Below are 14,219 nucleotides of genomic sequence, written 5' to 3' on the forward strand. Positions count from 1 at the left end.
CTTCATGCTCCCTCGTCATCGCATGACGAAGGAGCATGGAGCTGGCCTCCCGGCCAATCAGAAAGCAGGGTGCCGCGTCATTACACGGCGCCCGGCTTCCATGATTGGCCAGCAAGATGGCTCCGGCTGGGTACCGGAGGAAGACCGTTCCTGGTTGGAGAGGCCCTGGGGGTGGCAGGCTGGACATGCCGAGGTGAGAGGGGACAGGCTAGGATGGCTTCCCGGCTAATCAGGAAGTCAGGCTTGCGAGTCATTACACGCCACCTGGCTCCCTGAATGGGACTTTCGTTACTCGGTAATTGGTATCGGCAAGTACCGGAAAAAAATTAACGGTACTCGTACTCGGTACCAAAATACCGGTATCAGTGCATCCCTAGTGTTGTGTAATCCGAGGGTTCTACAAATTGATCCCAATAGAATCATGTGTGTGATAAGGACTCGCTTGAATCTCTCTGAGCAGCCGTAAGGTATTCCATGTCCCTGACCTCAGACACTCTGGCCACCCATTGAGCCACTGTAGGAGGAGCTGATTGCTTCCACATACTAGGGACACATGCACAAGCCGCGCTCAGCAAGTGTCTCAGCACTGATTTCCCATACCTCCTCCTGACATTGGGGTCAGATTCAGGAGGACCGCCACAGGATCTTCGGTGAGGGTGAAGCCCATCAGTTGCTGAACAATCCCTAGCACCTGGTTCCAAAAAGGAACGAGCCAGGGACAATCCCATAGGACAGGGGTGCCCACAAGGTCGATCGCGATCTACCAGTCGATCGCGTAGCGATCACTGGTAGATCGCCATGTCCTCTCCTCCCGCCGCTTCTCTGGATCCCCGCTGCTCTCCCCAGCGGGGATCCGAGAAGAAGTGAAGGAACCGGCGGCGGGGGAGGGAGGAGGACGGAGCCGCTGTCACTAACTAATGCAGAGCAGTGAGGAGAGAGAGAGAGAGACGCTCGGCCAGGATCTGACAGCCGGCGCCTCTCTCTCCCCTCACTGCTCGTCCGTTCTGTCACAGCGGCTCCGCCCCCCCCTGCGGCTCGTCGTATCCCCCGCTGCCTCTGCCCGGGAGAGCAGGGGGATCCAGAGAAGTTGCAGCCCCCCTGTGCGTGGACGAGCGGCAGAGGATCGGTACATGTCACTAGTATGTACCATTCCTCTGTGTAGGACAAACACTGGAGCGATCGGCTAATCACTCCAGTGTTTGTAAATAACTGGGGACACATAGTACTATGTGTCCCCAGTTATAAATGAATGAACAGGATGTGATTTACATCACCTCCTCTTCATTCATAAGTTTCTCTAAGGGTATAAGCACTCTGTACAGAGGCTCCTCCCCATTCAGAAACCGCTGACAAAAATAGTGCTTGCAGCATTTTTGCGGATCGCACTGGACTGGAACACAGGCACTAATGCAGGCGATCGCACTGTGGGGGCGAGGGGCCTGCCTGCGCAGCCTACGCCCCCTCCCGCCCCTGAATGCAGGTGTTTTTTCGTTGGTAAATCTCAATGAGCTCGTCATTTGAAAAGTAGATCTCCAGACGAAAAATAGTGGGCGCCCCTGCCATAGGATATGCAATAAGGTGCCTTTGTGTAACAGGCAGGGCCAACAGAGATCTGATTGCTGTGGAGACATTTTTGAGAGTACAGAAGGCGTCCTATATCAAAGTGTCATGACTTTATACGTAATCTCCTGGTACCTGTTGCATATAGATGCTTTGTGAGCAAATAGCAAAATTCTGTCTATTTGGACATTAGTAAAAGTCTTCTGTAGATCCCCACTTGCGTATGAAGGGCAAATCCCAAACATTTTTAAAAGTGCCTTTGATGTCATTTCAAAGATAAGGATAAAGTTACTCTTGAAAGCAATATTTCCAGCAAAATGGTGTCCCAAGTGAGGATGTAATTTTCTGGATTATGTTCATCAGGAGAAAATTGGAAAAGTTTAGATTTTTTCCACAAAACACCTAAGAACATCACCATAGGTAGTGTGAAAAAAAGAATATCTCTATTAATGACACGCTCTTATAAACTTTGGCTAAGCTTTTGAAAACTTTATAAATATTTCATACTTAATTTTATCTTTTTATATCTCAGGAAAAAACAATGAAGTATGTAGATAGTGGTTCCTTAATGAGATTAGGCAAAAATAAACTTGATTTATTTCTAAAAATAAGGTCTGGTTTTAGAAGTCGTAAAAATGACTACCCTGACATTACAGTATGTTCTAGGTCAGCTTGCAAAAATATTGTCCTTATCTAAATACTGCAGTTTCCTTAAGCAGAGCATTTAATGAACTATGACAACTGCCAATGCTGCTTTATTCAGATCTACCCTTAAATTTGACTGTTTAAAGTTTTGATAGGCATTACGATTCAAATGAACACCTGCTGTTCCAGGTTTCTTTCCATTATAGAAATAGCATATTGCACCTCAGCTGTAAAAGGTATCTGATCATGTGGGCTCATTTAGGGCAATTTATTAATAGGCTTAGGAGCAATGTTCCAAACTAAAAAGGTCAGCCATGTGCCATGTAATTGGAATTATTATTTTATGTCCTTATTAATTTCTCCACTCAGCTTAAACTTGTAAGCAAAATTTGTGCTGTTTTAGAATGCTGCATAATTATGAGAGTGGATTGTTAAATATAATTTACACAATTTAACAGCTTAGATATTTTGGACAACATGAAATGGAAAATACTGCTGCAAGCAGTTACTAGTGAGAATCTCAACTACTTGCTTTGGCTTTTAGGAGGCCTTAACAAGTGGAAAGAAGCTGAATCACAATTTAAAGTTGATTTGAAGTGTAATCTGTCATGCTTTTTTCACTATAGTACTCAGCTATTGTATTATTGTAGGATTTTTGTTTAAAAATGTTTTAAAACACCCTTTGCTGTTAGTGGAAATGTGCTTCCCGCCTTGCCACCTCAGTGATCTATGCTGCCATCTATAAATAATCACAAATGTTTTACATGCACTAGTTATGTCCTTGTGTAATACAGTTTATTAATCAATGAACAAACAAGCTGACATAAAATACTACTCACATGGTAATCACTGAATGAATGGTACAAGGCAGACCCCACACAAAGCTGCCTTGCCATCTGATGCATTTCGGGGAATATACCCCCTTCCTCAGAGCTAAATTACTCCCTGTAAACCAGATGAAATTTCAAAGTGCTGGCTGCTGAAATAGGAAAGAAATGGCAGAGCAATGTCTTTTATCTGGAACTCCCAATCATGTTAAAGGACACCTGTACTAAGGGAAACTTGCAGGCTGACACCACTGATTTCTTCTTACAAAAATACTAGCTGCCAGGCTGCCATCCTGCTTCAATGGCTTCAATGCTTTAAATTATTGAACTGGAACACGTATGCCAATGATGTGTTCTTATTTCACTGATTTTACGTGCTGCATGATTGTTGCAGGCATGTTGTAGCTCCAGACCAGAGACAGTCAGATATATGACATTTTCAGAATTCAGCAATTATAGCAGGCATGTCCTTTTTGGACTAGTTTTGCTATATTATACAAGGGGTAGATATAGTTTAGATATGGGCAGCAGGCAAAGCTGAAGCAGGACCTGGGTCTGGCAGTGGAGTGTCGCCTTAATTTCTGGACCTGTAACATTAAATCCCTTCATTCATGCTTTATTGTGTTATCAGATATTTAAATCTTAATTGCTCTATTATCATTCCTTTCAAGAGCATCCCAGACATAAAACACTCATTTGATTATTTTCTTATAGTGAGCACCTAGTGGTTTTCATAAAGATACTGTCAGATTATTTACAGTAAATAATCAAATCCAGAAAACAATGGGAAGTCTCCTCTGTGTGCCAAATATTTTGATTTGTAATTGTCAGAAATGTGGGTTTCCCCTGAAGTCTGTGAGTGTTACTGTAGACCTGTGATGAACATCTGATTAGCCACACACAGTAACATTGGTTTATATTACAATATATACACAAATGATGGGTTTGACTTGATAAGTATTGTGTTACTTTTCAGAGCAGGGAAATTACATCTTTCCTTCTAATCCTAGCAAATCCCAGTATCATTCCAACCTGCAATGACCTATTATTTAGATAAAGGAGGTACTTTTACACTCTTTTATTTCAAGTCACAAATGCATCTTGGCTCCAAGACACAAACAATCCCACAAAAAAGAGCCAGTATGAGATTTTGAGTCACAACAAGTGGATGATATTTCCATCATTTTAAAGGGGAGCTATTAGGGTTTTGGACAATTCTATATTTTCAACTGATGTCATATATCTGTATGTGCAATGTTTGTCATTAAAGTGCCCACTCACACTATTGAACTGTAATAGCATACGCTACCACAATGCATGGTTGCCGACGCAGGTGCACTGGAGCACGGCAATGCACTAATGTGTGTTGCAGTGTGGTGCGCTACCAAAAATGCTTCATGCACCTTTTTTGATACATTGTGGTGCATTAGGCAGCCCATTTAAGTGAATGACCTGCCTTAACACAATGCACCTTAACGTGCAGCATAAAGCATTGTTTTTCATATTGGTGTTAGTATATGTTTCATAAATACTTGTTGATCCTGCCAGTTTCTGCTTTCTTATTTTCTCTCTCTGCTTTCATTCAGGCTGCTACAGTCAATATTCCCTGTTGGTGAACTGACATTTGCTCTGACATTTAGAAGCTGAGGCAGGGACTTTATTTAAATGTAACTAGGCTTTGGACAGTTACATTTTTTGCAAAAATAACAAACCTACTGGCAGAATCAACACGTAATAAAACTATGTTACAGGGGGAACTGCTGTGTTAATTCTAGTGACAGTCTACATCATATATGTAATTTTTTTATTTTGTTGCATCCATGACATAGGGTTACCAACATAGTATGGGAGTTCTTAAGACAGGGAGAAGAACAGTCAGTGTTTGTAAAGAATTCAGGTACATTTTATTGCATGTAGGCCGGTACAGGGGCTGGATTGTCTATACCAGATACTCCGTCCTCAGTGCAGCTCAGTAACTCTGAGCCTAAACAAAATCACAAGCTTAGCATTACTGAGCTCCCTCCCGGCCACTACATCTGCTACATGAGGAGTTCTGCTGTTGGGTGGATGGAGCCAGGTAGACTAGTTTCCCATCAGGTCCTCCTTCCTTGGTACTGATAGCAGATGGAAGTAACTGGCAGTGCATATTTTGACAAGCCAGGATTTTGACATACCAAGCAACCCCTTTCCTGTCAAAGATAACCCAGGAGTTGTGCCGCTTGTTAAAAATGACTCAACTACGCACCTCGGTGTACCACCCTAAACTGATGGCCTAGTAGAATGGTTCACTGGAATCCTGAAAGGTATGCTAAAAAAAAGCAGTTGAAAAGGATGGAAAATACTGGGACCTTCTGTTAACATACTTAATGTTTTCAACAAGGGAAGTGCCACAGTCCCTCACAGGGTTTACCCCATTTGAACTATTGCATGGTAGACGTATCTAGGAATGTCTGGATATAGCCCAGGAAACCTCGAAACAAGAGCCCACACATCACAAAAGTGAAATCAGTCAAATTTCTCAGAAGCAGGATAAGATAGCCCAAGAGGCAGAGGCCAGAGTTTATAACAACTGTGCTAAAATCAGAATCTTTAACCCAGGAGACAGGGTTTACTTTTGGGGTATACTTTAGAAAATAAATTTCAGCCAAAGTAGCATTGCCGCTATGAGATCACACACAAAATCAGTGATGTCAACAACCTGGCGTACCAGCCCATTAGGGGAAAGCCCCTCCAAATATACCATGTAAACCTAATACAACTCTGAAAGGATTGTGAGGCTTTTTCAGTAGAAAGTAGCCCTTATTACCACCAAAAGGTATACCATAGTTTAGAATGTCAGAGAGCCTGCCTACTACTGATATTCAAGGGGTGAGAGAGTTCTTGTAGAAAAAAGGTGTTTTCTGAATGTCCTTGTCAAACTAACAGGATTTACCATGAAATTGTGACTAGGCATGAGTTCTTTGTACGGTCTGAATGCAGGTTTACTGGAAGTGGCAGGAGAGGCAGAAATGCTGCGCCACCACAGAAAACAATTAGGTTGTCTCAGAAGACATGCAAGGAGGGAAGGGGCTGTACTAAGGAGTTGACACTTTCTGGAGTAGACACATTTTCTAGCAAGTTCAAATGGACAATACAAATCAATAAAACAGTGTTTATGGAAAAGAAAAACAATGCAAGTCAAATTTAAAAAAAGGAAATAAACCATTTAAAATACTTAATTTTCTGTGCTTTTACTCACTTTTTAAATAAAAAGTGGTTGACAGGGTCTCTCTAAGGTATGCGGATGAACAGTATAGTACATTATTACAAAAAAAACAGAACTCAACATTTTTACCATTGTAAGATTTAAAAAAAGACTTTAAAAATTTTACTATCAGTGCCTAGTAAATATAAATATTTATAAACCACTAATTCTCCTTTAAACATTTTCTTGTTATACTTCTTTAAAAATGTATTTTTACCAAAAGAAAACAGACATAAATTAATTTTTAATTTTTGCTTAAGCAAACCTGATATTTTGGATATTCCCATGCTGAAGATGTGACACTTAAGTGGGCTCATATGTCACACCTCATACATCTGCATTCCACAGATTAACATGTCACATTTCATTATGTCAGTTCACTGTGCTATATCTTGATCTACGGCCTGTAAAAGCAACACTGGATGAAATGTCAGCCCTTTGTCACATCAAAGTCAGTCGCTGGAGAGAAATTATAACACTCCAGACTTACTATAACTGCCATGTAGTAGAATTTCTATAGTGATACTAAATTTATATACAACCTTTATAAAAAAACAACTGTAAAAATATTGTATTTGGTATTTTAAATGGGTGTTATATATCTGCATGTGTAATATCAAGAAAAATATTGATGTTTAAAAATAGGGATGCAACGATATCGGTTTTTCGGTATCAACTACCAGTACCGATATTTTGCTTTCGGTACTTGCCGATATTGAGTACCAATACCAGTGCTTCCGCTGGCATGGAGTCAGCTTTCCGGGCAATCAGGAAGCCAGGCAGTGGGTAATGACATGCTGCCTGGCTTCCTGATTGCCCGGGAAGCTGGCTCCATGCTGTTTGGCCGGCTCGATTGTGATTGGCCGGCAAACCAGCCTCCCAGCCAATCAGCATTGAGTCGGGTGGCGAGTAATGACCCGCCTCCCAGCTTCCTGAATGGCCAGGAAGCCGGCTCCATGCTGATTGGCTGGAAAGCTGGTTCCCAGCCAATCACTATAGAGCCAGCTGTTCAACCACCTTGATGCTGATTGGCTGGGAAGTCCGGCTTTCCAGTCAATCAACAAGGAACCGGCTGTTTGTCCATCTCGATGCTGACTTTGCAATGTTGTTGACCTACCTGGCTAGAGACAAGCAGGCACCTAAAGCTGAACTCTGGGCAAATATAAAGACACATATGTAATCAATCCAAAATTTTTGAGTTGTAGAGGTAAGGGGGTATCTTCCAATCGGGGCACATGTTCCAGGGGCAACTCTCTAAGAGGGGAATTCCTCTCATTTTGGGAGATTTCCTCTAACTTCTGATTGCATCTCTAGGAAAGGAAGTGAAGGGAAATTTCCCCAATGGTATACAGACAGCAAAAAAATAAACTATTAATTATTAACCATTTCCCTACTCTATACAAGATTTAAAAAAAATGTTTTGTTTATACATATACTCTAAATGTAACCATATATTGGATGATTAAACCTGTTCAAAGTTTAACTAAAGGAAATAGCCAAACTTTCTGTTTTTTGGTACTTTTTTAACACAGGGTCATGTGCCAAGCTTGGAAGAATACAGACAGTCCCCAAGTTACATACATACGACTTACATATGACTACTACTTACAAACGGAGGGTATTACTGTACAGCAGGGGTAGTTGTAATGCTACCACGCTCATGCTGACGAGTGCCCGCCTTTTTGGGTCTGGTTTGTAGTACTGTACGTACATTACAGGAAGTTGGCTCTTCTTAGATGTGCAAACGAGGGGTGCCCACCTCTTCTTCTGGGTCACTCTGAGGTTTTACTGCTGTCTGTATCATTAGAAAGATTTAATCTCACTTCGTTTTCTTGAGACAACAGGAAGTGAAAGGAAATCTACCCCTAGGAAGGGAAATCCACTCCTGTAAGAGTGATCATGGGAAAAAGGTGTCACCACTGAAGCTTTGTCACCAATCCTTGTTTCCATGACAACCCAAAAATTTCAAAATCCAATTGTCACAGGGTCAGAAAGTGAGGTGAAATCTTCTGAAGAGGAGCACGCACAGCAGAACAAACTTTAGCGGGGGTAAACCCTTCACTATGCTATCCAAAACAAAACAAAAACATTTTTGGCTGGAGTTAAGGTGCCCATACACCTTACGATTATCGGACGAAACTTTTCGTCCAATGATCGAACCGTCGTACGATGGCCCCATCTTGCCCCGATTATCGCAAGGTCCAATTAGCGGTAGTTAAAAAAAACACCTGGACGACTTGCGGTAATTGACCGCAATTGTTTTCGTTTGCACATGCGCAGTGTTAATCGTACGACTTTTGACGGACGGAAACGCCACCAACCATGTGAACATCGTACGATCTAGCAAAGTTTTCAAACATGCTTGACCGTCAAAAGTCGTACGATTGTACAGTACTATTGGTTCGGGCACTCTATTCACACATTACGATTGTCGTACGAAAAGTCGATCGCATACGATTGTCGTACGATAATCGTAAGGTGTATGGGCACCTTTACACTTAAAACATTTATCTGTTCCAACTTACATACAGACTCAACTTAAGAACAAACTTACAGCCCCTATCTTGTTCGTAACCCGGGTACTGCCTGTACCTATAAAATCAATGAATAAATGTTGGCAATAAGTACCATATGATAGTCTACAGAAAACTCAATATGACCCGAAACTTCTACAATCTCAAAGAAAGGAATATATATTTTGAAGTTAAATTAGGGAAGTCGAATAAAACACTCACCAACACTATACTGTTTTGGTTCCAATTCAAAAAGGCATGATATATCAAGCATTAAAATGCATTTTGCATGCATCTAATTGGCTAAATGCGGAAGCAGGCAATAGCAATATTTAACAAAACCATCAAGGCGTTGGATGTTCTACTTACTTACGTTAGTTCTATCACAATGTTTAATTGCAGGAGGCACAGCGGAAGGAAAATGACGTGTTGAAGGTCACAGAGTGCCATGAGAAAATCCCCAGAGATCTAATCACTGATTCCTATTCTAGCATTAACCTGCTGAACTGTTCAACTGAGCACTTCCTAAGTAGTCGTTCTCACAATCAGAGACTTCTACAAGCAGAGCGCCTGTCCAGTACAAGACAAAACGCATCTACCCTAGCAAATGCCAATTACACTGTGTCGACCACTATGGAGGACATCATTACCACATTAGACAAGGTAATTTGCCGTCAAATGGCATATGAGCTCCAATTTCATTTTCAGACATCAAAGGACATGAAATGTTTTAAGACATTTAACACCAATAACTGCAAGCAGATAATTGTACATGTCACTTTTCTATAGTTATCAACCCTAAAATCATTCACAATTGTGATTTCCAGCACCTGCTTCTCAGGAGTTGGCATGTCTATTATTTTTAGCCTTGCTTCATAGACATTGTTTAGCCTTTGAAATCAGTTTCTGCCCCACTGGAACTTCAGGAGTATGTAAGCAACTCGTATGCACTTTAAAGTGAAGCTATGGGAGGCCTGAAAGCATTACATAGTTACATAGTATTTGAGGTTGAATAAAGACATAAGTCCATCAAGTCCAACCTATTGTGTGCATTTATATGGTTCTACTGATGTGTGCGTATGTATAGGTCTCTGTGTGATCTCATTTTTAAGAGTACCTGTACCCCTGTATATTAGGGTCCTTAAGGAAATCGTCCAAAAGCTTCTTGAACGATTCCACACTCTTAGCTGAAATCTCTGCATGTGGCAGTGAGTTCCAGACCCTAACCGCTCTAACTGAGAAGAACCCCCTTCTCCTCTTGTGCTGAAGTTTTTTCTCCACCAGTTTTAGGTGGTGGGCTCTAGTCTTTGTTATGGCGTTAATCATAAAGAGTTTGTTGTTAATGTTGCTTAAAATTATAAAATTATATAGATTTAAATTATAAATCAAAGCAACTGGACTTGTTGTATTTTTCTTGAAGACAGTTCACTGGTCATCCAACCAGCTCATTCTGAATTGAAAAGGCTAATGGGATGACCAGCAAAATGACTTTAACAAAAATATAGCAACTCCAGTTGCTTTGATTTATTTTTTAAAAATGAACAAAGGAAGATAGCAGAAAGGTATGTGGTCACAGGTGTGCTGTCAGCTACTTATTTTTAGGATTCCCACAGGTTTGCTTAAAGGAGGAAGTGCAGTCAAAACTGTGAACAGTTTTGGGAACACTCAGCCAAAGGTTTGGTGACACCAATGTCTTGAGAATAGGGGCTCGGTTCACTTCGGCTCGGTTTTTCACTCGGCTGCCTTTTGCACCTTAGTGCATAACCCCCTAAGTTTACATTTTGTGTTTTTAGGCTCCACCATTATAAATCCTTAGCCATACATACAACATATATTAAACTCAAAATCTAATCTTTAAATTACATAATCTCATGTACATACTTTTCATTTTTTTTCTTACACATTGCTGGGCTCTCCCAATACATCTTTCAGGTAATTAATGAAACCCAATTTCTTCTACTTACAGGTCCTGTCACTTGAGAGGCACTCTCAAATTCTTCATCATCTTCCATTAAGGTTTCTGCTCCAGGCAATGATGCTGTTCCAAGCAGACAATCATAAAAAACAATCAGGTTCATATAATTACTTTGGAATAATGAATCTCTTGAAATATGTAAACCCCCCTGGTTCTTGCCAAAACTATACAAATATGTTTAAGAGCAGGTTTCAAGTTACACAGGTAATACATTTTCTTTTTTTTTTGTAATCTTGTCTGCCACTGAACCTTTTTTTGATGAGTGACGTCTTCATGTATCCAAGCAGTGTATCTTATTTAATCATGTTGAAGACAAGCAGGCTGATACACCGTGCCAGGAATTACCACATGTTAAGCCTGAATTTTGTTATATAATTGATGCCTGTAGGATATTTAAGGTAGCTGAGATGCAGAATTCAGTTTAAATTACAGTCTTCTGTCATCTGTCTTCTTCCATATTTGTAATATCTCCATATTTTCCAAGTTATGAACATAAGTGTTCCATTAACTACCAATGTAAATATGTGGCTTACTTACAGGGCATGTTTAGATATGTTCAATGTAGTGATTATTGAAAATGTGGTTCACGTGTGATTATTCACTGCAGCGAAAAGCAACGACAGCAGGGCCATTTGGGTATTACAAGGACATTGTAGTAAGTACTGCAGTATGCCAAGCACAAAGTCTGATTATTGTGCACAGAAACGTATGGTAGCTTTAGTCAAGGACTGAAAGCTTGACTATTATTACTGACCCTACCAAGGGCAATTTTCTGTTTGTCTCAACTAGCTTTTGGTCACAGATATGACTAAATGGATCACCACCAACCTCTATCATTACCAGTTTACATAATATATTGCTGGGAGGTTGGTAGGTTGCCTTGGTCTGTTTACTTTTGCAGTACAAATCTAGCTGAAGTAGTTAGAGCAGTTAGTCCCAGTCTCATTATCTTCTGGTATTAAAGCAGAATTCCGGGCAGCATTTTTCTTAACCCTTGCAGGGGGCTACCCCCGCTATGTAAGCGTTAAGTGCTCGTTTATGTCTAGGTGCTAAAAAAAGTTATACTCGCCCGAACCGTGGAGCCAGCTGGCAGCTACTGTGGTCCCTGAAGCCTGTCTTCTCCTCTGCTGCAGTGATGGTATGTCCCTAAGCGTCCTCATGTTCTTTACACTGTATAGAACGTGATGACTCAAGGATCCTTAGACCACTGCAGTGGAGGGGGGGCAGGCTCCAGGGACCGGTCTAAGAGCAAGCCGTCTCCAAGGATCAAGCAAGTATAACTTTTTTTTAGCACTTAAATACAAACAAGCACTTAACCCTTTCAGTGCGGGGGTAGCCACATTGCAAGGGTTAAGAACCATTTTGCCCAGAGTTCTGTTTTAAAACATTAAAGAATGCATAGTTATGCTTCTTTTTGAAGTGGAAAGGACTGGGGAGCTCTCATGAAAAAGCCTTGTAGAGACACTAGCCTCCTTATTCAAGCTAGGAATTGTAGAGTTGTTGGATATTTTTTACTTCCTTTATTTTAAAATTATGTTAAACCATATGTAAATTTACAACCCCAATTCCAAAAAAGTTGGGATGCTGTCTAAAATCCACATAAAAACAGAATAAAATGATTTGCAAATCTCATAAACCCAGATATTATTCACAATAGAAAACAAAAAACATATCAAGTGTTTAAACTGAGAAAATCTACCATTTTAAGAAAAAAATAAGGTCATTTTTAAATTGATGGCAGCAACACGTCTCAAAAAAGTTGGGACAGGTCCATGTTTACCTTGCCTGATATAGGATATAGGATTCTAACTGCTCAACAGTCTTGGGTCTTCTTTGTCGTATTTTTTGTTTCAAGATATGCCAAATATTTTTAATTGGTGGTAAAAGGTCTGGACTGCAGTCAAGCCAGTTAAGGACCCCGGACTCTTCTACTAGGAAGCTGTGCTGTTGTCATAGATGCAGTTTGCGGTTTGGCATTGTGCTGCTGAAATATGCAAGGCCTTCCCTGAAAATGACATTGTCTGAACGGGAGCATTTGCTGCTCTAAAACCTGGATATATCTTTCAGCATTGATGGTGCCTTTTCAGATGTGCAAGCTGCCCATTTCATAGGCACTAATGCACCGCCACACCAAGGTCAGAGCCTTGACTCATTGCTGAGTTATTCTACCTCATGGTGAACACCCAGCTCCCTCCTGTGAACCTGTTTATTGATCTGACTTCCCGGCTATCGACCCTTTCGCCTGACCCTTCGCCTATGACTCTTGATGCCTGCCACAACCCGGAACTGGACTTGACCACTCTATTTGGATTACCCTTTTGTACTGCGATTTCGGACTTACTTCGTCCCTGCCAAGGGGTTCCACTCCTGGCCCGTCTTTTCGGCCTGATACCATCAGAGATGCAGGCTTTTGAACTGAGCACTGATAATAAACTAGAAGGTCCCTCTCTTCTTTAGGATGGAGGATGCATCCCCATGCTTGCCCAAAAAAAATGTTACATTTCGATTAGTCTGACCACAGAACAGTTTTCCCCTTTGCGACAGACCATTTCAAATGAGCTTTTGCCCAGAGAATGGAGCGTTGTTTCTAGATCATGTTCAGATATGGCTTCTTCTTTGCATTATGAGCTTTAACATGCATTTGTGGATGGAATGGTGAACTGTGTTTACAGACAGTGATTTTTTTTAAAGTATTTCAGAGCCCATGCAGTGATGTCCATCACAGAATCATTCCTGTTTTTAATGTAGAGCCTTCTGAGGGCCGGAAGTTCAGGGGCTATCATTATTGCATTTCAGCCTTGTCCCCTGTACAGAGAGATTTATCCGGATTCTCTGAATCTTTTGATGATATTATGTTCTGTAGATGATGATATTTTTAAAGTCTTTGCAAATTTACTTTGAGGAACATTATTCTGAAATTGTTCAACAATTGGTGAACCTCTGCCCATCTTTACTTCTGAGACACTGACTTTCTACGATGCTCTTTTTATACCCAATCGTGTTACTGACCTGTTGCTAATTAACCTAATTTGTTGCAAAATGTTCTTCCAGCTCATCCTTGTTAGTATCACTTGCGTTGTCTGTTTTTGTTGCCCTGTCCCAACTTTTTAGAAACATGTTGCTTCCATCAAAGTTACCTTATTTTTTATTTAAATCTTCATTTCAGTAGTGATGTGAAGGTCAGAGGAAGGAGCCACTGAATACTGCAGGGGACTCAGGAGATCAACACTCCCAGAAGTGTTGGTTTCCCATCAGCTTTCTGCAAGGGATTGCTCAGCAACAGAGTGGCGCTCTGGTGGTGTAGATTTACTGCTAAATATTAAAATATCTTAAAGTTCATAGCCTGTCCAAAGTTCTAATTTAAGGGGCCAAAACCGCATAGGTAAATTGCAAACGCTTCATAAGTGTTTATGACCCTAACAAAAAGTCCTACCAAAGCACACCATAATGTCTAC

The 14,219-nt window shown here is 40.9% G+C and overlaps 1 protein-coding gene across 1 annotated transcript in view; it reads right to left on the reverse strand.

The window, feature by feature from the left end:
- CUNH8orf34 (chromosome unknown C8orf34 homolog) overlaps positions 1-14,219 on the reverse strand; it is a 220,126-nt gene that overhangs the window by 58,233 nt on the left and 147,674 nt on the right. Inside the window, exon 12 of the mRNA XM_018554218.1 lies at positions 10,754-10,827. Within this exon, the coding sequence (XP_018409720.1) occupies positions 10,754-10,827 (74 nt within the window). The remainder of the gene's footprint in view (positions 1-10,753; positions 10,828-14,219) is intronic.

Source organism: Nanorana parkeri, unplaced genomic scaffold, assembly GCF_000935625.1.
Source record: "Nanorana parkeri isolate BGI_ZX_2015 unplaced genomic scaffold, ASM93562v1 scaffold147, whole genome shotgun sequence".
NCBI classification, from domain to species: domain Eukaryota; kingdom Metazoa; phylum Chordata; class Amphibia; order Anura; family Dicroglossidae; genus Nanorana; species Nanorana parkeri.